General features: G+C 46.1%; 1 protein-coding gene across 1 annotated transcript in view; it reads right to left on the minus strand.

Moving 5' to 3' along the window:
- The window catches only part of LOC311361307 (receptor-type tyrosine-protein phosphatase mu-like), a gene marked incomplete at both ends in the record, with an annotated part of 86,372 nt that overhangs the window by 25,486 nt on the left and 36,749 nt on the right, over positions 1 to 24,137 (minus strand). Inside the window, 5 exons of the mRNA XM_084481479.1 lie at positions 4,038 to 4,342; positions 9,547 to 9,721; positions 11,103 to 11,218; positions 12,891 to 12,969; positions 16,613 to 16,887. Of these exons, the coding sequence (XP_084337605.1) occupies positions 4,038 to 4,342; positions 9,547 to 9,721; positions 11,103 to 11,218; positions 12,891 to 12,969; positions 16,613 to 16,887 (950 nt within the window). The remainder of the gene's footprint in view (positions 1 to 4,037; positions 4,343 to 9,546; positions 9,722 to 11,102; positions 11,219 to 12,890; positions 12,970 to 16,612; positions 16,888 to 24,137) is intronic.

Raw genomic sequence — 24,137 nt, forward strand, 5'->3', positions numbered from 1 at the left:
AAAACACCAGAAGAGTGGCAAACGTTTAAAGTCCTTGGAAAGCATTTCTGGCCAAATTAGACCGTCACGAGGAGAATAAAAAAAGGGGGGGATAAAAGAATAGAAATAGACAAAGAAGTAAAGTCTGTAAACCGCCAGTTGAAAGTCTGTCAACCGCTAGTTGACACTGGCTGGAGGGTTGGGGTTGGGGTGGGGGGGGGCTAGGGGTTGGGGGGGCAGAGCGCAGTAATAGCTGTGAAGCTCTGAGGAGATAGCACTACAGTGGGTGGAGACATTATGTTTGTGTTGTTTATTGCTCGGGCGTACGCACATCTGTTCTGGGGGCTGTTTACACAGTGTTTGGGGAATAAGCAGTAGGAGGGAGTTATAGAGAGGGGAGGGGCGGAGGGGTAAAACAATAATATTGAAACCGCTGTAGAGTTACGACTGAGTGCGGGACGCTCCACCATCCTTCTCCCTTTCTCTTTCTCCGGCAACCCAGCAGTTGTTTGAAGAAACGTCCTTGGGAGGAGTGCAATTTTCCATTCAATTTCCATCTGCATGCAATAAACAGCCTTTGATTGTCCACCCCCCCCCCCCCCCCCCCCCCCCCCCCCCCCCCCCCCGTCCCGTCCCCCCCACCCTCCCCCGGCACCGTGTGAACCCAATCTACCGCGCTTCCTCCCCGGACAAAAGATCAGGCGTTACAATGGGCCATCACACAAAGGCCCCTCCATCACCTTGAGACGGACAATGCAGAACCCTATGGGTCACATGACTGTCAACAATTATCGCTGCTCGACCAGCCAATGTTATCGCAGATAGGGTGCTGAAGGGACCGTCCATTCACACCGCAGGGCATTGTCTTCCAGGAGGATCCATCCAAGTGCTCTGGTATTTATTCAATCAGTGCTTTTCTAAAGCAAAAGCCTAAATAACAATTACCTTTTTCAAACCATTTAACCACTACATATACTACATATAGAGCAACATACTTTATGGTTTACTAGTAGCTGAATATTTATTTACTGCTTTTTTAGTGAAGATTCACACTTGAATTAATTAAACAAGATAACGACGACAGCTGATCCGCACAGTGTGACTTGTTGTTGCCGTGACGGCAAGGCACACACTACGTTATGAATATAGTGATCTATTGTAGCCATATTTACTCCATATTTGCTGACCTCACGTCCATGCCTCCGAAATAAAACTTGGCCTTTTCACATTAGGGAGGCTGCGGAAAAAAGGCAGACAGACACCTTGTGTGGAGAGAGGAATGGCGCGGCGCCATCCCGATTCTTTGCGGTTCTCTGTAATAGAACGCTTAAGCGAGGGCTGAGCCCTGATTACCTCTGCCTCCCCTGTGTTTAATAGCACTCAGCGCAACAGAACGACAAACCAAAACAAACAGATGAGACTACTCCCACATGGCGCCGGAGCGCAGATGGAGTCAACTTCTAGATGGGGAGATGGGAGCTGGCAGAGGCCTGGGTGTACAGCAGGTGTTGGAAGCCGCAGGGACCGCATGCAGGGACCATTGGAAATGCCCAATGGGGTGTCAGAGAGTGGAGTTCAGGCAGCACAGCAGAACATCTCTTGGACCCTTGAACAGGGATCTACTATTGGCTATGGCTATGGCTGTATTTTTTATGGTAATGGTTTTCCTTGTGGACCACATGCGATCCTCGCACGGATGCAAGAGGAAGAGGAAAAAATTAACCAAAAATAAAAATAAAAAACACAAATTTTGCATTAGCACTCATCCACTTACCAGGCGTTTTGGTGCTAACTCAGCGGTGGTTGACCCTGGTTCTGACATGCTCTGAGTGCAGAGTTTAGACATTGTTTGGGGCCAGTTTACTGCCTTGGCAGTCTGGGCTGCAAATGGATTCTCTGTGTGAGACGCCTTTCAATCGTCCTGCTGGAACCCTGTTCTCTCGGCCCCCCCGGTGTGATCCGGAGGGTCCCGGCTGATAATACATTGACCTCTGCCGCTGTGCTTCCCAGGCACGGTGGGCTCTGGAGTAGTAAACAACTTCACCCTCAACCCGCCTCAGTTCAGCGACGTCCTGAAGCGACACTAAATTCCTTTGACCGACGAGGAGGAGCAACCGTTACAATGGTCAAGAGTCGAGCGCTTTGAAACTTAAGTCCAAAACTATAACAGTGTGTATGAGAGTGCAGGTGATGGGGATGGCTCACCCCCCGCCCCCCAAATACATTCTGTAAGCCCTTGAGAGACACAAATTGCTCCCCCGCCCAAAAGCCTTGGATTGACAGAGGCAAGCCTTTTTATGTTCACTAGAAAAGTAATGGAATGTCATAGAAATAATGATTCAAGGCCCTAGCTTTCTTCTTCTTCATGTATCTGAATTAAATTGATTTGGCTGGTGTCACAAAATACGAAGAATGACGTCATCCTGCCCATTACAGCGCTCAGTCTGGGAAACATCCAGACGAGAGGTGGCTAAGAACGGAGCACGCAGGTCGTTTTAAAGTGCGCGTCTTGTTGTCTCACATTCTTGCTATGAGCCTTTCGAGACTGGAAAAGAGCGAGGAAGGGCGGCGAGGGGGAAGAGAGCGTGTCCTGGAGCTTGTCTATATCCGTCGGTGATGTATCGCAGCGCCCTGAGCTTTAACCGTTCAATTAGGAGCTCTGCTGAGGCCGGCCTGTCACTGGGAGCGACCACCGGAGAGCCGGACAAGATCAAGAGCCGCTTCCTCAAACACACCTCGGGAGCCAGGGCCATCCATCTCTCTGACTGGGGCCGGCGGGGTGGCCAAGGGGGCAGCCACCGCGCCCAGTCGGAGCTAGCTGCTCTGGAGGCTGAGCAGGTACGGGGAGCGCCATCCATTCCTATCAGACCCACCATTGGAGACGGAAAAAAAAAAGGGAAAGGAACAACCCCTGACGACCTTCACGGTAAGGTGGAGGCAGCGATGGTTGCACCTTTAATAAGGAAGGTGGGAGCGGGCGGAGGAGCGGTGGGGCTGTTTTCATCAGCACTTCTCGGACACCAGGAAGAATTAGGCTGTGAAATGCTGAGGCTATAGGTTTGTTGTGTTCTGTGCGTTGGTATCCTGGTACGGCATGGGAATTTAGCTGGTTAATGTTGTGAGAAGGGCAATTTGTATCATTAGAAAGCTCCGAAAAATGCCCATGCGCTTGTAAGCGGTCCCCCGATGGTTGCAGTTGAGAAACAGTGTAAACGGTCAAATGTGCAGTGCCACTTTGCGTTAAACTCTGAATTAATCTGCATTGCTGGTAAATTAGGGGGGGGGTAGCTGGGCTATTACAAACATGACATTATTACACTGTAAGGCCGAGTGGTTACGGCGGTAACTGTGTGCGAGTGTTGATTTAAATTACTCCCGATAAATCATCAGGTATAACTGTCACACACAGCTGCTAAGAAAATACAAAAATAATGAAAAAAGTCATACATTTTAATCATACAATTTCTTTGACATTCAATATAGATGTACGCATATGGAAAAAATAATCCTGTGTTGGAGTACAAAATGTGTTTTCAAATGTGTCTTCTCAAATATTTGCTCTAATGTGTAAACGCCACAAACTTTACAGAGCTTCATGAATCAAAACAATCCTTGGCAATCAACACAACGTAGTTCCTTGTTCTACCTGACCCATCATCTGAGCGTGATTTCCCCAGAGACACCAGGGCCTGCTTTGTGGCGCTCACATCGAGCGGGCGCCACTCTACATGAGTAACGATCTGATTGCACGACCCTCTGTGTTCCGTGCCATCGGGGGTGTTGCTGTTTTTAAGAAGTGCCACACTTAGGAATCATTTACATGACACTGCTTCATTCATTTACCATGAATCTATTTGAGCGAAGTGGTCAGGTCCAACGGGTCAGACTTAACAGTGATAAGTCAATGCCCAACAGGTGTGCAGCCTCCCCCCCCAGCCCCAGAGTCCAATCAGTCTGACTCAGGCCAGGTAAGGCTGCCGAAACCAGCCATCAACACACACACACACACTCCACAATCACATAACGGGCGATAGCATGAACGTGAACACCTAGGTTACTCTGGACTCACCGGCACATTTGGTCCTGGCTCTGAGCGGGGGTCCAGGGGCTCCGGTTCCTCCCTCCAGGGGCCTGGTCAGCAGCACGCTGATCTCGTATTCGGTGTCGGGGTCCAGGTGGCCGATCTTGTGGGTGGTCTTGTCTACGGGCTGCAGGTCGTACATGGTGCCGGAGACCGTGCGGTACTCCACCTCCCTGTCGATGATGGGGCCGTCGCCGTTGATGGAGTTGGCGTTGAGCTGGATCCAGAGGTAGGTGGCCCCGACGGCCGTCAGCTGGGGAGGGGCGATGGGCACTGGCGGCTCTGGGGGTGGGGGGGAAGCAGGAGGGGAGCCGTTAATGTGTCGTCATGGACTGCAAAACCACCAGGACGTTGAGTCCTGGTTCATGCACTAAGATCCTAACACTGTTGAAATGACTGCTAATGGATCGGGTTGAGTCTGGAAGTGTACAAGCTTCTTTCCCAAACTGCCCCCTGGACAAAAGCACGGAGAACACAATGAGGAATCTTTGATTGTATTTTGTAACAAGGAACACTGAGGATTTTGAAAAAATGCTCGTCTTTAAGAAATTTGACTGCTTGAAATCAATTTTCTCACATAAACAACCAACCCCAGCAAAATGTTAAATGCAAAATTGTAAGTGTATGCACAATGTCTTTTCGTTTTCTAACCACACACGTGCAGCGAGGAAACCAACCAAAACCAAACCCCTCCGATCAATAGGTCTTGCTCGGTAACCGGGTATGTCTTATCTTCCACAGGAATTGCCTGAGTCATGTAATCAGTGATGGTACAAAGGCGCCAGCTGCATTAGATAGAGGTGTGAATGAAGTCACCTGGACCCTGGGAAATGTACCGTCTTCCTTGAACAACATATTGATTTCAATCAGAGGATGACTACCCTAATGCCTTGGATAATTGTCAGAGGCCACTCTTTTTTTAGAGCGGTGGATCGATGATTTACCTGACCGTATTTGTTCGTGGAGGGTTGGTGTGTCGAGTATACCTCTGTGAGTGGTATGCATAGAGTTCACATCAGGGGACACCCACAACAAAATATGAATTGTAACTTTTCACTTACTGACAAGAAGTTGGGTTGCTCGATTTCATTATGACGTTACTTGATCAGAAAGATGTGATTCACATGCACTTAGCTCAGTCAGTGTTGAGTACACCGATATCTTTGTGTGTAACCTTTTCTGCTGCTATCATGTCCATGTTCGCATATGCATGCTGTTCCTGTGTTAATTAAGTTTTAGGAAATGTTACAGACTATTTTCATCCTACTATTATTTTGAATGTAAGAATGTACTTAAGGTAAGATTATCTTTTTGGAATTTGATAACATTTTAGAAATGTAATAAGGTGGGCCGGTATGAGGTATGCAGCTGTATGGATATTCATCTTATATTCATCTTATATATCGAGAAGAGCGCTTATTCTGTACCAAATCATAATTTCATAAAAACTCAGGCAACAGGTTACAGTTAATCAGCCTAGCTTCATCAACCTCTTACAGTGTGCTTTGTGTTGATGTGTGAAACCACAACATCTCCTGGCACAACCATAGGCTAGACCGGGCGGCGCTGTTGCCTACGGCTAAGGAACTGCTCAGGAATCTGCACTCTTGTCAAGCCCTACAATGGTCTCTCAGGTCCCTGAGGCTTGGATGAGCAGCTCTAATGAGAGCGAATGTAACAGAATAATGCCATTATTCGCCTGGCTGCCTGGTGGAGTTGTCATGGAGAGAGTCAGGGGGGAAACACCCATCACTAGAAGAAGGAAGAAAAAGTAGGAGGCTAAGGTACCCCACACGGAGACTAGACCGGCAAAGCAGATGGTTACCTCAGGGTGACCGCCGAGACAGCGGCATAAACTCCCCCTAATCTGGGCTTCCAGCCACGCAGTGAAACATCGCGCAAAGTGAACCAGCTAATCCAACAGGTCTTCCGCTGGCTTTACATGCAAGCTCATTGGTTAACTGCAAGCAGCCAGATGGGAAAAGGAGGATATTGGAACTAAGGGAGTCTTCCCGCAGGCTTGTTGTTAAGGTGGGGTTATTTAATATGGAGGGATGCCTCGATTATCAATCCACTGTACTCAATAGAGGTAATAGTTGAGAGGATAGGTTTTAATCAAGATTTAGTTCAGCCTCATGTAGACTCAAAAAAGAATCCTTTTAATAATGGTCAGTATGACCTATTACTAAAAACTGTATGAATGCTCAAAAAGCTAATTTTACTGGGGGGGTATTTCATATGAATAAGTATGTAAGTCGTATAAAGGATGCATCTCACCAAGAAAATCACACCTCAAAAAATACAGAGGTGGAAGATGGAAGGAGAAAAGTAAGGTAGGTCTTGTTGAAAATGTGCTTTTGTTCAAGAAAAGTATTCAAGTCCAAAAAGGTTTTTCAGATAATTGGCCGACTGCCCGTCATCAGAGTGTCCACGATGGAGCCTGCTGTGATACACAGGACCAAATGGTCACTTTTGCGCAACACAGATTTCAGCTGGTGACTCAAACCTGTTGACAGGGTCAGGAAGTACGGCAATGCCAGGCAGGGACAAGTCAGCATGTACTATAAAGTGTTAAGTTCTGCTGCATGTTGTGTTACACTGCAGGACCAATGTAATGAGCCAAGAAAAATAAAGACATTCTCCACGCCTCTTGTCAATCCTGTTGCGTGTGCAGGTTTATTCATTTCAGATGCATGAACGGATGACTTGCTACCATTTCGTCTAAATATCCCTTCAGTCTCGTGGTGTAGTAGGGAGAATAAGCAGGGTGATGTATTGTGGCAATTTTGCCTGATTCAACTTAGCTCACTTTCGTTCAAGTTACTGCGAGAGGAAAAGGAAAATGTCAGCTTAATACCAAAACAAATGACTCCTGTGTTCAACCACCATAGCATAAGAACTCAAAATATCCCATTTCTGTTGGGAAATACACACAAGCACCACAAGACACACTAAGCGACACTAAACAACTCCTCACCAACAGTTTTATACCGCGCAGAGCAGCATTTCACGTTGCATTTTATCCATTCATTATATTTATCACTGAGAATTAAGAAGGGGGAGAGAGCGATGGAGCCACACACAGGGGTCACGCAGCAGCTGTTGTCACGACGATGACCAGGAGCCCAGACGGACTGGCAACAGCTGTGCCCTATTCTACCCTCAGCACCTGCTTGACTGCCAGTGACCGTGTGCGAATAACGCTCATACTAATGCATGTACACACACACACACACAAACACACCCACACGCACACACACACACACACTTTGCTACTAGACCAAGAATTGACCTGTGGACCCAAACACATTAGCGCATGAACAGACTGGCAAAGAAATACTTGTGAACGTATGCGTACGTGAGTTCCCTGCTCCTTGTGCCGTCACGCCCCGGCCTTGAGACAAAGACGCGACACTGTGTTTTGTTGTTAGCAACGTGTTGCCGCGGCTCGTAGTGCAGCAGACCTCTATTATGGTACAAGCGCATCTGCCCGGTGTCTCTCGTTAGCATGCGAGAGGTCCTCAACGTGTCGCTGGCTCTCCTAATTGGACCGGCGCGAGGGCGTTTATCGATCAGACCTTGGTACGAGGAGGGGAGCAGCGGCAGAGGAGGCGCCGAGCAAAAACCATCAGGGCTGGCTTTTTTGATTTTCATTTTCTGGTGACCTCGCTCGTTAGCGGTGACACCGCCGCCGCCGCACCGCCGCGCCGTGTGCTAGCGTGGGCTTACCCCGGCTACCCGCATCCTGCCACTATTCTCCTGGCCAGGTGGATCTGGTCAGACACAGCTGGCAGGCTGTCAAATGGGGGGAGGGGGATTGTTGATCGCATGGGGGTTCCGAAAAAAGCGGGGAAAGATTCACGTGCCACGGGGGGGAAGTGGGTGTGGCTTACTGCACACAGGCAAATAAATCTGACGGTGGGCTGGCACAAAAAGGCACAAGTGATTATCCGGGATAATCAAGCATTCACTCTCCTCAAGTGATGGCGCTGACCGTAATGAGCACTGTGGGGTTGTGTGTGTGTGTGTGCTTCTGTGTGAGTGCGTGTGCGTCTGTGCGTGATCGGAAGGACTGTATGAGGTACATAATCCAGTGAATAACTCTCACGGTCATTCATTTGAAAGAAAAAACTCCCAAGTCATTCAAGGTGGTGAATGCAGGTTTCAGGGAGATTTACGAGGCGCTATCCTAGTCCATGGCGTGGGACTTGGCGGCGGGGGCAGGGCCGCAGGTAAGTGGTTGTTTTTACGACGCGGAGAATAAGAGGGGATCTCACCCTTTGATGTGTTACACTTACGACCAGACTAAATGTTCATTTTCCGCACTCGATGTCACGCTTTTGCTGAAATTGCTGAGGCGGAAAATCTCTGCAGAATTCAAAATACGACACGGAGGGAGCCGAGATCTGATAAACGTCCTGGAATCTAGAAGGGAAAAAAATGCCTGTACGTGAAGGTTTTATGATTCAGACACTTTATGCTTTACTGGTTTGTCCCTGTAACACACACCCAAAAACACGTCGAAAGCAAAAGTGTCTGAGAGTATCGCTGGCATCAGCGAGGAAATGGGTACGTGTGTGTGTGTGTGTGTGTGTACACAAGTGGATGTTTGTGTTGGCGCTGCTGGGTTTATGCAGAAGTGTAGTTCTGAGTGGCTTCCGTTGTGCCGGTAAATTTTGCTCGAGCATAACCACTGAAACCCGCTGATACACTCGGGTGGGAGAGAGAAAGACACCTTATCTATCACTCTATAGCGTTCTCGCTCCCTTGCTCTCTTCCTCGCTCTCCCGATCTGTCTCTCCCTCGTTTCACTCGGCTGTGTCTGTGACTGCCGCCGTTCTCGAAAAATGATTGACAGAGCTCGATCCGGACAGCCGGGATTAAACCTATCAATCACATAAGGCTAGAAGACAAAAAAAAAAGAGGAGAAAAGAAGGGGGCAGTAAATTCAATTGAGAGTGCAGGGGAGAAAATTGAGGTGAAGAAATATAGAAGGCCATTACCGGGCTACGGGGGCTATCGGAAAGCGAGGCCTTGCAGGATTTAGCTTCAGACGACTCCATAAATTCATATCAAATGACTGCAGCGGTGTTATATCAGCGAGGCTACTGTAAACCCTGTGCCCGGGGTCTTTTTGCTCCTGTAGGTGCAATTGTGTTCAGTCAAGGGCAGCGGCAACAGGGGAGAAGCTATTAAGGTCCTCTGGGTAACAAATCAACATAAAAGGAGAGCTTGTATTTTTAGCAAACCCCTTTGAGGGGGCCTTTTCCCTTCTCTTTTTTTCCCATCCAGAAGAAAAGCAGGCGGCGGTCCGTGCTCATCTCCTCTGGACTGCTGTCCTGTGCACAGAGGTCACTGAGAAGCACACGCGCTCGGCCTGTGTTCTTTGGGACTACATGGCCGCGTTCCTGCTTTGTTGTCGTTTGCATTGGTTGTTTTTTTTTTGTTGTTGGTTTTTTTGGCCGATAGAAGGAGGGGGCACTTACGTTTTATAGTGAGTTCGCCGTAATTGGACACTCCAACCCCTTTGTCCGAGTGGACGATGCAGCGGTAGCGGCCCGAGTCGCCCTTGGTGGTGTTCTCCACATCGAAAGTGCCTATGAAGCGGCGGTTGTTCCAAGGTTTAGTGGCCTTCATGGGGGCCTCGCGTCCACCGATGCCCTGTTTGGAATGGACACAGACACAGGACGTCCAAAACGGGAGAGTTTAATTAGCAAAGTGACTTGACCTTGTGCGCTAACAGAGGCATTGTGTGTGTGTGTGTGTGTGTGTGTTTGTGTGTGTGTGAGTGTGTGTACGTGTGTGTGTGTGTGTGTGTGTGTGTGTGTGTGTGTGTGTGTGTGTCTGTGGCTGTGTGTGGGGTTGTGTGTCTATGAGTGATGTATTGCATCCGACTCCTTTGGGAATTACACCAAAAAAAAACACAAACATGCTTAAATGTGCAACAAATTCACATGCACCAACACACACACACACACACACACACACACACACACACACACACACACACACACGCAAATGCACACACGCCCGCGTGGAGTGGGCTCTCCCCAGCTGTCACCCCTCACAGCAGGCAGATGGGGGACATTTGTTCATTAGAAATATTTCTTCATTACTGTCATCGGGGGACTTCACTTAATGTTTGTTTTCCAGCTCCTGTGCTAATGAGGACGTGTTTGTTAAAATGATGGAGTACCTGGCAGAGGACCTTTTGCCCGGCGCCATGCCCCTGCTGATGGCATGCGTGACAGCGTGCTTAGTGGCAAACGGCGACGGGGTCTCGTCCGCCAGATGCGCTACCACCTCCGCCGCCGCCACCGCGGAGCAAGGTCAACCCGAGACTGCTGTGAAGCTCTGCTTCCGCCAGATATAGTACACGACACAACCTGTGATGCCTGACAACCTATATAGGTTAGGACCCCACCGCGGTAATCTGAAGCTAATGCGTGGCGCTGTGCGGCTAGTCCAGGCTGCTGCTGCTAATGCTGGGGCCGCTGGGAAATGTGAGCCATGCTGAGACTCAGGTGTGGGGAGGAGGGAAACGTGTCTGCTTGGATTGAATGTACAATCTACTCTGCTGAAGAGGAGGCGTTGACACTAGGCTAGAGGAGAGCGGGTGGATTAGCACGTGGGAAGATAATCTGTGTTTTGATTGTAATTTGATTGTATTGTAGAGTAGAGTATGATGATTAAATTATTGTTTATTTTATAAATGTTTAATGAACTAATCTGCTGGAATTAAAGTTTTATTGATCATTATGGTTAACCAAACAGCTCTCCCGGGTGAGCAACAGAAAAAAAACTTACAATTTGAGGGATAGTTGTTTTCATGTATAAAACCCTTAATCACAGTAACAGTCTCTAGTGTATATTGTAGTCTGTGTAGTCCAAACGCATATGCTAGGCCTAGTGGAAATCCCTAAACCCAAGTTCTTTAACAGAAGAAGAATTGTTTCGGGGAAGAAGAATTGTTTTGGGAGAGAATGGCGACCAATGTCCTGCAGTCGCCAGAGCAGAATAGATATATTATTTAATAACAAACCTGGAGCCAGAGGTGAAAGTTGTCCCTCTTGCGGCCATTGACGGTGCAGTGGAAAGATGCGGTCTGTCCAGCGTTGACCTCCACACCCTTTATGGTCAGGAAGTGAGGCGTGTTCACTGAAATTAAAAATGAAATAATAAGGGTAAAAACTAAATGAAGACACAATGATTGTCTCTGGATAGGTAATTATGAATAGGGTTTGGGTGAATCTTTTGTGGTTGTTTTAAACATTTAAAGACCCGACCATAAGCTTTGAGCTCTATCCTTTGGAAGTTCTTCAAAAAGCATTCTTCTTATTTTACAACTGTGCTCATTATCCCTTAACTGAGTTCACTGATTAGGATGGTCCACAGAAAAAAAACTTATGTAGAACGTTTTTGATTAGTACCCCGATTCAGCACAGAAAAAAATAGGGCAATTCAACAGGACGACCTTGATTTGAAACATAACTAAATCTCCAAAGACTTGGCAATAGCTAATTGTATAACTTTCATCATTGACGCACATGCCTATTGAAGATTATTTCATCCGCTGCCTTTTAAACTAAGTCACTCATAACTTTGACCTATTAGTCCTTTCAATGAAAAATTACAGAAATATATTTTTCTCCATCACAAAGCTCTTTCTTATTGATGGAAAGCCAGAGCGATCAGCTAGTGTCATTATTACAAGCCAGGGTTGGATATTCCTGAGGGCCGCATGAATAGAAAATGAATTGTCTGTCCTCCACTCAGGTCTCACCGCGATGTTAGAGATACGTGATCGCCCACTCGTTGGATTATTGATTGGCTCGCACTTTTACACATTCCCACGATGATCACGTAGCTAGCGGCCATTGATTGACTTAAATACATCTATGTGAGACACGAGTCCCCATACAAATCCATCTTATTGACGTCAAATGTGTTGGAATTCAGTCGCTTTCTACTGGTTGCCAGGTGGATTAGCATGTCATTACCATTAGCATGGTTGTTTATGCGAAGTAGACCAGTGTATTTATCAATAGATTGATTGATACTTAAATTGTATAAACCACTCTATCAAACAGAGGTATATTAGACAGAAACATGTGTGGGATTGCATGCAATTTACTTCCCTGTTACAGTTGCAATTATTTTGACGGTCTGTCACAGGCCTAGTGCTTATAGACGTAGCGTATTATTTTGTTTTGTTGTGGCATTTGTTTATCCATGATCCATGAGTGTTTATATACTAATATATCAAATAAACGAAATATACTGTAGTGTATGACCATCATTGCATCGTTTCCATTGCAAAGTGTATTTTGGAGTGTTTTGAAATAATGCTGTGTGTGTAACAATACATGCATGTGTGCATGTGTGCGTGCATGCGTGTGTGGCTGCATCGTGCGTGCGTGCGTGGCTGCGTGCGTGCATGCATGCGTGTGTGCATGCCTGCGTGCGTGCATGCGTGTGTGTGTGTGTGTGTGTGTGTGTGTGTGTGTGTGTGTGTGTGTGTGTGTGTGTGTGTGTGTGTGTGTGTGTGTGTGTGTGTGTGTGTGTGTGTGTGTGCGTGCATGCCTGCGTGTAAGGTTAAGGTTATATCCAACAATTTATTAGGGCCCTATTGTGGAAAAACCTTGTATTTTCTGAGATAAAATTTTTTAGAGGCTTCCCATGCGTTTGCGGGGGTCTGTGGTTGGTCGCCTTGAAAATGTAATGGGAGGGATATTAATATTTGGACAGATGTCAGGAAAAGGACAATGAGCCTTTGATGATGCTCTTTCTTTCTTTTTTTATAGGTGATGAAAGTAGAAGAAGGACTTACTGCATTGGTGGCCCTGGACGGCGACATCTTTGATGGCCAGCACACCCCGCTGCCCAGAGGTAACCACTTCAAACACAATCTGAAGGAGGAGGAGGAGGAGGAGGAAGACGCGTGAACTACAGTAATTAATAGACACACGTCTGCAAATGGCACTGGCATATGGCTGCCCTTTACCCTGCCAGCCAGGATCAGCCTTTAACCGTACAGCTGTATACCGTATAACGATGGGGTCCGCTCAGTCACAGCACCGCGGGCCGCTGACATTATTTCCGCCATATGCCAACACGGCTAGGTATTATGACAAGGCTTGATCCTAATGAGCATGGACACATGGGTGGTGTCCGTAACACACGGCACTGCTGGTTAACGCTACAGTGGCGGTGGTGTGTTCAACAGCACCGACCACACTGCTGGTTAACGCTACAGCGGTGGTGGTGTGTTCAACAGCACCGACCACACTGCTGGTTAACGCTACAGCGGTGGTGGTGTGTTCAACAGCACCGACCACACTGCTGGTTAACGCTACAGCGGTGGTGGTGTGTTCAACAGCACCGACCACACTGCTGATTAACGCTACAGTGGCGGTGGTGTGTTCAACAGCACCGACCACACTGCTGGTTAATGCTACAGCGGTGGTGGTGTGTTCAACAGCACCGACCACACTGCTGGTTAACGCTACAGTGGCGGTGGTGTGTTCAACAGCACCGACCACACTGCTGGTTAACGCTACAGCGGCGGTGGTGTGTTCAACAGCACCGACCACACTGCTGGTTAACGCTACAGCGGCGGTGGTGTGTTCAACAGCACCGACCACACTGCTGGTTAACGCTGCAGTGGCGGTGGTGTGTTCAACAGCACCGACCACACTGCTGGTTAACGCTGCAGTGGCCCCACTGCTGACCGTGGTGGTGGTTAAAACTGACTTGCTTGGCGTACTTAGACCGTTTAGCGTACTTAGCATCTCATAGCATGCTTCAACCCTGTCCTGTGCAGGACCACCGAGTTGTGGGTAATATAACAAGCCAGGCAACATGTGTCACTCTTATTTCAGCAGCGATAAAAATAAGTCAAGCACACTGTGAAGAAAATCTGGATCCTATTTTTAGAGGCCACGATCCCTAGCAAAACAAATGGTTGTCAGCATGAAAGGGCGTGGCCCAGTGCTGAGGTATGTACTCCCCTGGCTTCAGGGTCATAAAAAGGGACAGGGGAATGCCCGGCCTGCCCAAACCGTAGAGGGTGTGGTGTCTGGAGGGAGCGCTTTGTCACACGCAATGCTGCCAATGTTCGGCATGCCATCGCTCTCTAATAATAACGTGCGTCCTTTCATTAGATTATATTATGCACTGATGTGTACGTGCTTTTTTAGGCCGCACTGAGAACATATGTTTGCGTGTGACCAGCCGGAGGTTAGGCACCCCCCCCCCCCCCCCCCCCCCACACACACATACACACATTCCTTTCCAACACTGTTTGAACATCGTTGAACATCGATATCGTGGAAACAGGCTTGGTGATCATTGTCTGTCGGGAGGGAGAATTCCTTCAGATGAACCCTCTAATTATACATGTCTTTTTTTGTCTTGTGAAATATGAAAGTGAATGTCTTGGGTGCCAATTATGGCCTCATTACTGGCTAATTTAAAGGAAATTAAAAGGCCAACGACTCCATATCACCGCCACCAGACAAATGAACTGATCCCAACTCTCTAATTGAAATCTTTTGTTTGCGCAACATCCATCCGTCAGCAGGGCTAATGGCTGTGATATAATTGATTCCAGCATCAATGCTAGCACAGTGCATAATTTGGATTGACCCTCAGTGAAAAAGATTCACAGGGGACAAAGGCGGCCGAAGTCACGTGGCGAGATACCCCCCTGCTCGTTTGTCAAAATGATGGGAAGTGGACACCGGCACATCACCTGACCGCTCCGTCTCCGAGAGACCAGCCTACACACTACATTACACAAAGATTGATTCACTCTGGAGCCAGGGGGCCATGGTGTTGATAACAAGAATATAGAGGAAATATGTGTTACTTGTTGATTGTGTAACAGTGCCCGAATAGTACCTATTACATGGTGTTGGCGGCTGTATGGAAGAAGTTGACCTGTTGCATGCTTTCATTTGTTGGACAATGAAAGGGCATGGAGGAATGTCGAGTAATTTGGTGAGGAACGCATGACAATCTCAATTAAAAGTTTTAATGATCACCTGACAGCACAGTAATTATCAACGGCTCAAAGGCCCGTTTTGAGAAAAAAAAAAACTCATCTGTAATTAAAAAATAATTTCTGAGTATTGGGTGGCTTCCCTTTTGACAATCACGTAGGTTACCGTGCAATTATAGATACCTATAATTAGCGCTATGTTGCTAATTAGCGGCAATTTTCAAGGAGCTCCCTCCCTCCACTGAAGAGTGGTGCAGGGATGGTTATGATACAAGGGAAGTTTTTCCCATAATGTGGCCTATAACAATAACAATCAGAGGCAGTCATTTCACTTTCTGTCCAAGGGTTTGGATACAAACAGATACTGAATATTTCACAACATTCAGTGTCTTGAAGCATTGTAGGCAGGTTATAAATACTTTATCTGATACAAATCTGCATGTAAACAACTCTACCATGGAAAAAAAATAGAAAAAAAATATTGAAGATGTTTGTAATTAATAATAGATTAGGTATTGGATTCATATTTCAAAGCTTCTACATATCGTATGGCATGATACAATAAAATATGTAACTCTGGTAAATGCTTGTATCCAATGCATCTCACTATAGCCTCATAGCACGGGTGGCTGCATAGTGATGTGATGTCACCACCACTGTTTGCTCGTTACACAGTTTTCAACACCAAACACCACCATGTATCAGGAGGTGCTGGGTAAACACTGAACCAGACTTGGGGGAGGGGGGGGGGGGGGGGGGGGGGGGGCTGTGCATCGTGGCATCAGCAAGCCGCACCATGGTGCACAACAGTGAGTGATGCATGCATGCAGCGGTGCATCCTGTGCTGCAGCTGCCGGTCTCCGCCCCCTTTCTCATTCTTGTTCGGGAGGCCTTCATTAAGCAGGGAAAGGGACGGGCTCCCCCGGTGTGATTCAGCGGGGAGAAGCTCAGCAGTGTCCCTTGTTAGCTTAGTTATCAGTGTGGCCATGATGAGCAGGCGGCCCGACCCCCCCCTCGGCTACCTACACGACCGAGCCCTGCCTGGCCAGCGTAATGAAAAAAACCACCGGGGGGCCCTTCTCCTGCTGGGAGGTTAAGGGTTCTCTCTGCATCAATTAACATTTGGTGGGCTACTCGGAACGAGCCCGGTGAACACTAATGGCCAGGCGAGTGTGAAATCACCCCCGCCACAGCCCCCCCTCGGTCATGCGCGCTGGCGAGTTCAAATGAGTTTCGGAATGGAAAAAGAGGAGCCGGGAATGGGAAGGAGAGTGAAAACAGATTACCATGGATACCGAGGTAGTTTCGTAAATCAATAATTTATCTGTTTCCTTGGACTTAGGGTTAGGACTTAAGGCTGTTTTGGTCTGTTTGGTGTTTTGGTCTCTCTCAAAACCGTTACCTTTTTTTTGTGCCATTGTTCTCTTTGAAAAAAATGTGCTATTGAGTCATACCCTAATACCTAATGGCAGCGTTAACCCAAAAGTGTCCGCACTCCCTCCCTACGCTACACAAGCAAGCCTGTGTGGAAACCTCAAGGTGTGGTGTACCTGGTAGAAGTTGGGCCAGTAGGTGCTGATGGCCAGCTCCACCTGTCCCCAGGTACGAGTGGCGGGGCCGGAGACGTTCCAGATGGGCATTCCCAGGGGACTGTTGTTCTCCTTGATGTAGACGTTGATCTGGCCGGGCCGGCTGTTGTCCCGCCCTCCCACGTAGTAGTGGAAGAGGACGCAGTGGGTGTCGTTCTCCTTCAGCTGGGGTGTCAGCAGCAGGGCCTTCTGGCCGGCGAAGCGGCCCGACGTGTTCACCATCATGAAGGCTGAGCCTGGAGGACATGGGGAGGGGAAATGGAGGTGATGAGGATGACCCCCACGGGGTCAGTCGCTGTGTGTGTGTCTGTGATCCAACGGGTGAACACTCTGAAACACACAGTAACCTCCGTGGGGGTCGGTCGCTGTGTGTTTCTGTGGTCCGACGGGTGGACACTCGGATATGAAAGCGAAACAGGACTGATATTCCTTTACATGGGCTTTAAAAGTCCATTATGGAAGACATTTAAGCTGTGCGTTTTATGATGAATCATAATGATGAGTAAAGGTTTAAATGTGTGTTAAGGATAAATATGAAATTTATGTAGAGGTCATTCCCTCCGAATAACCTTGATATAATTTAGATATTTTATGGGACTTCCTCTATGTGTCCTTTTATGTGGACTGACCGGCGGGCAATCACAGCCATAAAAATGCAGAATCATTGAGAGGAGTCTCTCTTTGCCTAAATGACAGATCGGAGGGAGATGATGAAAAATCAATAAGTGGTAATATATTTGCCAAGCAAGGCCCATTTAGCTTTTATCATTTGGGTTCTATATTAAAGGTTAATATAATTCTCTCCCCACTTGCCAATAAAACACAAGTGAGAATGATTACGCTGGCAAACTTTCAATGAGACGTGGGACACATTCTATTTGTCATCATCCTGCATTAATTGGCTCGGGAATAAAGTGTCACCGAAAAGTGAAACGGCAATGGTGTGTGCCAAAAACCACGCAATGACGCACGCCATGCCTGTTAATTCCCAATGTCAAATTGTACCCTGTTTTTGTGATTTTTATTGTTCAAAATTATAAAAAGGGCCACCTCTAGTTCATTAAGAGATAGAACAACCACAACAGCAGCAATAGATCTGGGATTACTTTTTTCAGGTTGCCTCACCATCCAGACAAACTCATGATGAACAACTAGCGGCTACGCTGTGCGCCCAGGGTTGGCTAGCCCTAGAACCCTTGTGGTTCAATGACTCTGGTTTGGCCACAAGTGTTGTGCCACACTTGTGACGCACCGCAATTTCATCTGTCTGCAGCCTCAGATTACAAGGCGCAGTGCTTGTCGTGTTTACAGAATGGAACTGGAGACGAACAGCAGAGGTCGAAGAAAAGAAAAAGAAAAGGGAGGAAGAGGAGAAGCTGTTGTGGGTTGTGATGACAACCAGTCAATGTTCCCTGGTTTTGCCCGTCATGTGCGGTGCCAAGTTGTTCCTCGGCAGGACCACGACAGATTCGGATCTTGTGAGCCCTGTAATTTCATGTTCACATAGCGCCGTTCAGGGACGACCTTAAAAAAGGTCCAATGTCTTCAAAAGCCAGGCTATTGCATGCTTAACAGAGAAAATCAATTCCAATCTGTCTCCTCTACTTAGTCTCATGCAGCCTAATTGTTTCTGAGGCTATCCAGGAAGTCATGTGCTAGGATGGAGAGGCTGTTACTAAAAATGACTTTGAGACACTTATTTGTCCGATTTCAATCAGACGGCTCCAGGCAAGTGCTTTGAGGTCTCCCTAGTAACAATGAACCATCTGTTCAGGTGCCCAAACCATTTGAGCTTTTTTTGTTTTCCCCCAGAGAGGCATCAGCCACCCTTGGTGTTATGTGAACCAGCACTAATAATCCGATGATGAATTGTTCAATTGTAACTCAAGTTACAAAGACAAAACATGCTGGCAACATGACTTTCCACTATGATTAAAACAGGTTGCTTACTATTCATGGGAAACAGTCACATCACAGTACCGTAACACACGAGATTTATGCATGAGTGTGTCTGCTGTTGGTAATTAGAGAAGCAGCTTTTGTACGTTTGTACCACGATGTTAATGAAATATTAATAAAACAATGGGTACACTGTGTAATGAGTCACATCTTGTTTTCCACAGCTTAAAATGTTTCCGTTAATGTGTATTAGGAGTTTCTCCGATTATATATCAGCAAAAAAAACGACCTTATTATCGTGTAAGGGGATCCGCTAAACAACAAGGTAGCTTAGTCCCCATATTTTAAATCCAAAAATTCTGTTGGGTTTAGGTCACTGCAGTCAGAAGAGAAAGCCTCATTATCAACTACCCGAATATGATGACAAGTAAGAATAGAATATTTCAAGGGGACCTGTGACAACTCATCATGATGCCTTTGTGGTCCCCAGACAGAACTAAAAAGTCTGTCATTCAGTAGCCGGGCACTCTAAGCCATAATGACCACAAAAAACACAGGACAGGATGACAAACTAATTAGCGAGCTAATCTAAGAGTAATATATATATATATATATATATATATATATATATATATATATATATATATAGCATCATGTATCAATGTGTTTGTCCTGTGCTAACGTGCTAGAGATGAACAAGATGTTTTCTCTCTTCTTCTTTTTCTCCTTCCTCCATCTCTCTGCTTGGTGCCCGAACAATGACATGTTCAGGGCCAATTAAAAATAAAGAGCTCCCCTCACATTGGAAGGCTCAGTCAGCTCTGTAACTCCATAAAGAGCAGTGCTCCATTATCGTCTAAGGTATTCACCAGCACAAATGTACAATTATTCCAATGTAGGCCATGTTCACCTTTAATTATAGTGATGATTGCACAAGAAATACATGACATTGCCTTGTATGAAAAACCAATTCTCAAAAGAGGACGTTCTGAAGCAGTGGGGCTCCAAAGGTTCTGAATTTGAATTATATATGACATAATCTATCGAAAAATATTACAAAAGAAAATATTTCACAAATATGAATTTGTAATAAGATGATCTGACCTGATGTTGGAACTGAAAAAAATACAGAAATAGTTAGAATTTTGTCACCATTGGAAGGTAGAAACTATTGTCTGGAATTACCACTGTCTGACTGTGGCATGGATGTTTAATGAGCTATTCTTTCATCCAGTAGTTCAGGGGGTGTCATCCAAAATATTGTTTTTACCACAATACATTACCATAACACATAAGTGTGTGTTGAGAGTTTATTTATTTGTGGTTGACTGGCATCATAGGCTTCTCAAGTGTGTGAGGTTGACTTGAACTGACAATGCATCGAGTCAATGCTTAACCACTCCGCTAAATCATGTGCCAGGAGTTATTTGCGTGGATTTTAGATTGTTTGTGACGAACAGAAGCAAGCGCCCTTGTGTATTGACTCGGCTGTAAAATTTTTCAAAGTGGCATCTCTGAGTTGAGGTCCTGCTCACAAATTGGCAATTAATCCCAAAATAAACGTCTCATGTAACAATCCGAACCACATAGCGCTTTCATTCTCTGGGTCCTAACAGATCACCTCCTCAAATAGGAGAAACTGCAAAACAAAACGCTGTGACACGAGGTCTTCGGTCGCCGCTCCTTGCGACCCTAGGCTTGTCTAATAAACCACTGAGTCATGTAAATTGAATCTCATTTGTCAGAGCGGCATTGCTGCTGCCTCCACAAACATCACCCCGAGGCACGGGTGACATCTAATAAGCCTACTGTCAGAAGGTCCCACAAACACCATGAACCCTTGCCTTCACACACACGGTAAAGACGACAGTCCATTCAACGCCTAGAGCCTCTCCATAAGACCAGCAGCACAGGGAGACTGAGCTCAACAGACTATGGAGAACGTGGCTGCCATATATCATCGCTGTGTATTTTGTGCACTTGAAGATGTCTGACAAACTCAATAGGCAGAAGTAACATGCACCATTATTGTTATTGTGTATTTTCCCCGTGCTCACAATTGCTGTACTGTTATTGTGATTGTCATTGTGGTAGAATATACCAGTAGCATGATTCACGGTAATGTGATTTATGTTCTTGGCTTAGACAAGCAGAAAAAAAGCAAGAAGCAAAAAAAACATTTGTCAATGGTGATTTTTTATTTTTCTACATTTATCTCCAAACAGAAGAGAAAGCTATTATATATATGTTTTGAGGCAATATACTTGTTTTCATTTGTGTACATTAAGTCATTCTCATTTGTCACATACAAATGAATAAATACAATTATCAAATCGGAAGTCAAAGGGGAAGAGAAAACTGCCTGACTGGACAGGTTACGGTCAATTGTATGATGGGATTTAAATAACAAGATATAAATTGTTCATTGTTTAATATTGCATTGATCCACATTGGATCAGATTATGGGTTATAGGTAATAACCCAATAATGGTCTCGAGATTGGTTGACCACTGTATTGCAAATATGCCTGTACACAGATTGCTTCAGCTAGCTATGTAATAGATAAGGAATTCATTGTAAACCTTCTGAAGAAATATCCAATCTAATTCGTCATTGTAATTGTAATTGTCATTAATATCCACATTTTGTTTCGTTTTTTGTTTTGATTGTGCTTGCTTGTGTTTAGGCTACTATATTTTTATACTATACAATATTTTCAGTCTGATACAAGTTCTATGAATAATGATGAAGATAAAATGGTTATTTTTTATCCCTATATAGGCATGCAACGATACTGCTTTCTGCTGCTACAGGAAGAAAATGGCATTGCTATAGCAAAGACTGAAAAGAAGAAGCAGTAGATTGCATTTTATTCATCAGATTCAATATTGTGTGGAAGAAAAATAGGGGGGAAATGGCTGTAAATGGCTATGGAATCCCCTTGTAATTTAGTTCACTCCGATTGCGAACTGTTTTATCCCAATCATAAAAGTCTATCGGATGCATTGGTTGGAGGTATTTAGATTCATTATGGGTTGAGTGATGGGTACAAGTGGAGGATATAATTTGCAATAATGACTAGTGCTCATTATTTCGCCTGCATTCGGGTCCTGAACTCTGGAGAAAATCATTATGTTGGGGGGAATCAAAATGGAGGGGCGCTCTTTAAATCCAGACCCTCCAGGTCTCATTTGCTAATAAAATTCACAGAGGTCACAGCCGCAGAAAAGCTTGCCAGCCGCTTTGGAAATGTCAATGAAGACAGCGCTATTCTCCCTTTCTGCCACCAATCTAAAATGATCTCGCTGTGAGGGGTTAGGTTAATGTGGGTAGCTCAATTTTCTAGACATTTCCCTGTGTTCTCTGAAACATAAAAGAAGCCTGAAAAAAATAACACTGAATAAGTTTGGCACTTCCAAAATATGACGGTATGGCTGGTGGGCACCTTTTCACCGGGGTTGAACAAAATTCACCCCAAAAACCATCCATCATCCTATCCGCATTCATATTCAAAAGGGTTGACGTGGCATCCAGTGATGCCTGTTGTGGGCCGTGACAACGTCTCCTTTTGCTTAGTGTCAATCAATGTCTTCCGTTTGATGTTAATTATGTAATCTCAATATGTCACCCAGAAATAATGTTCGCCTCCTGATGACCCAATGGCTGGACCACCCCGAGGGGAGCCATGTCTGTTACCTGGCCGACGTGGATCGTTTGCCGTTATTACACGTGTGCACGGACACAATGCAATATGCAAATGTGTCCTCCACCATGACCGTTTGGTGTGCCGTCATAATCCCGTTAAAAGTAGCGTGTGCAATCCCATTTGGTCGGGCCTGCCTCAGCCTTCGACCCGAGCAACTAATTCTGGAAAAAACATCAAACAGTGTGAGTTTATTCCCAAATGCACTAAAAGACTCCCCTTATTGACACTGTAATAATAATGTTGGGGCTCCTCCTTAACCTCTCCATGACGCCAACACCTTGAGGGCTGTGGCTTTTTACATGAAGTTGGGGTCGGATTCAAAAGCAATTAGCTTATTTTCACACCCTGGGCGCCCTCTTGTCTGGCTCCCATCGACGGAAAATTGCATCTTTAGCTGATGTGATTTAAATTCTGATTACATTTGCGATGCCCTTCAGTTAGCGATAGTTTTCTGCGCTCCCATTTGACATGGTTATGTTTTTCTTTTTCCTTTGTAGTAAAAGGCAGATAACCAGCCACAGTCACCATCCTGGGGAGAGAAAGGTCTAGACCTGTACATTGCCGCCTGATGTTATGTTCAAAACAGGTATAAATGTATGGCTTCTGACAATGTGCTCTTAAAACATGTACTTTGACTTTGATCTGAGAAGCAATACCCGGATGTAGCAACGGTGGTAATCGTTGACAAGAATCCACCAGAAACAGAGATGATCGCTGCTGCCCTGTGAAGACGCCTGATCCTTCACTATTTTTCCTGGTCCAAGGACATGCAATCTGCACACAGAGGGAAAGCTTCAGCCAGACGACATATTGCAATTTTCCTCTCTCTTCCTCCCCACCAATTTAGAGACACACATTAAGGCAAAGACAATGGGCCATTCTGCTGTTGCCTGTGTTTGCTATTGTACTTAGCATAACACAAAAACCCTAATTAATCTCCGTTAGAGGACTCTATTCTCCCGCTCCTCTCGCCATTTCTCCCCAGAACGAGTCTCTGGAGAGGTTTGGGTAGCAGCAGTCCACTGCTGGCAGCAACTATGACACCATCAGGGAAGAGGCAACCTCTGCACCAGCTGGGCCCACTAAATACAACGTCCTTTTAAATGGCATCTGGACATACCACCGCACCCCGCCCCATCACATCCACAGAACCGCTACTCTACTTCAAACAAGCTTGAAGCCCCTCCCACAGCATGAGATTCAGGCCAGTCCATCCTTCTCCGAAAACTACGTTAAGGATTGTATGCAAAGTTGAAAACAATTACAAAATAATTCAGTTGTGAACAGTTGATCTTCTATCCCAACAAGAAGGCAATCAACCATCCAAACCTCAAATTTCATTCCCCTCTCAGAAAAGGAACAGTTGCACAGTTGTGCCCAAGGTTGACATATTTTTTTCCTGATAGAGGCATGGAACTCGGGTCTCCAAGGCTGACCGATTCTTGTCTTGGCTGAGGGTTTGTATTTTCCATGTTTTTTTTATCACGATGACCCAGGACAGATGATGCTTGCGATGACTGTGTTTGCTGGGGGTTGACTCTGGTTGGCTTGGCTAGGGGGAAACATGCTGGGGTGTGGCCAAGCACACACAGACACACACACACACACACACACACACACATACACACACACACACACACACACACACACACACACACACACACAGGGCTGAGCCACCCTCAAGGAGCCAAAGCATGCAATCAGAGCTGCGCTGAGGGATAAACAAGGGCACTCTGCGTCCAGACGTAGCAATTAGGTAGGGAAAGCATCCGAGTAAACAACCCAGGCTTTCAGGCCCACGCAGAAGCTCATGTTTTCTCCTTTATGTACTCAAGGGGAAGGAGGTGGTGGTGATGGTGGTGTTGGTGGTGGTAGTGGGAT

The sequence above is a fragment of the Micromesistius poutassou genome (genome assembly GCF_964030765.1).
Source record: "Micromesistius poutassou genome assembly, chromosome: 16".
In the NCBI taxonomy this organism is placed as follows: domain Eukaryota; kingdom Metazoa; phylum Chordata; class Actinopteri; order Gadiformes; family Gadidae; genus Micromesistius; species Micromesistius poutassou.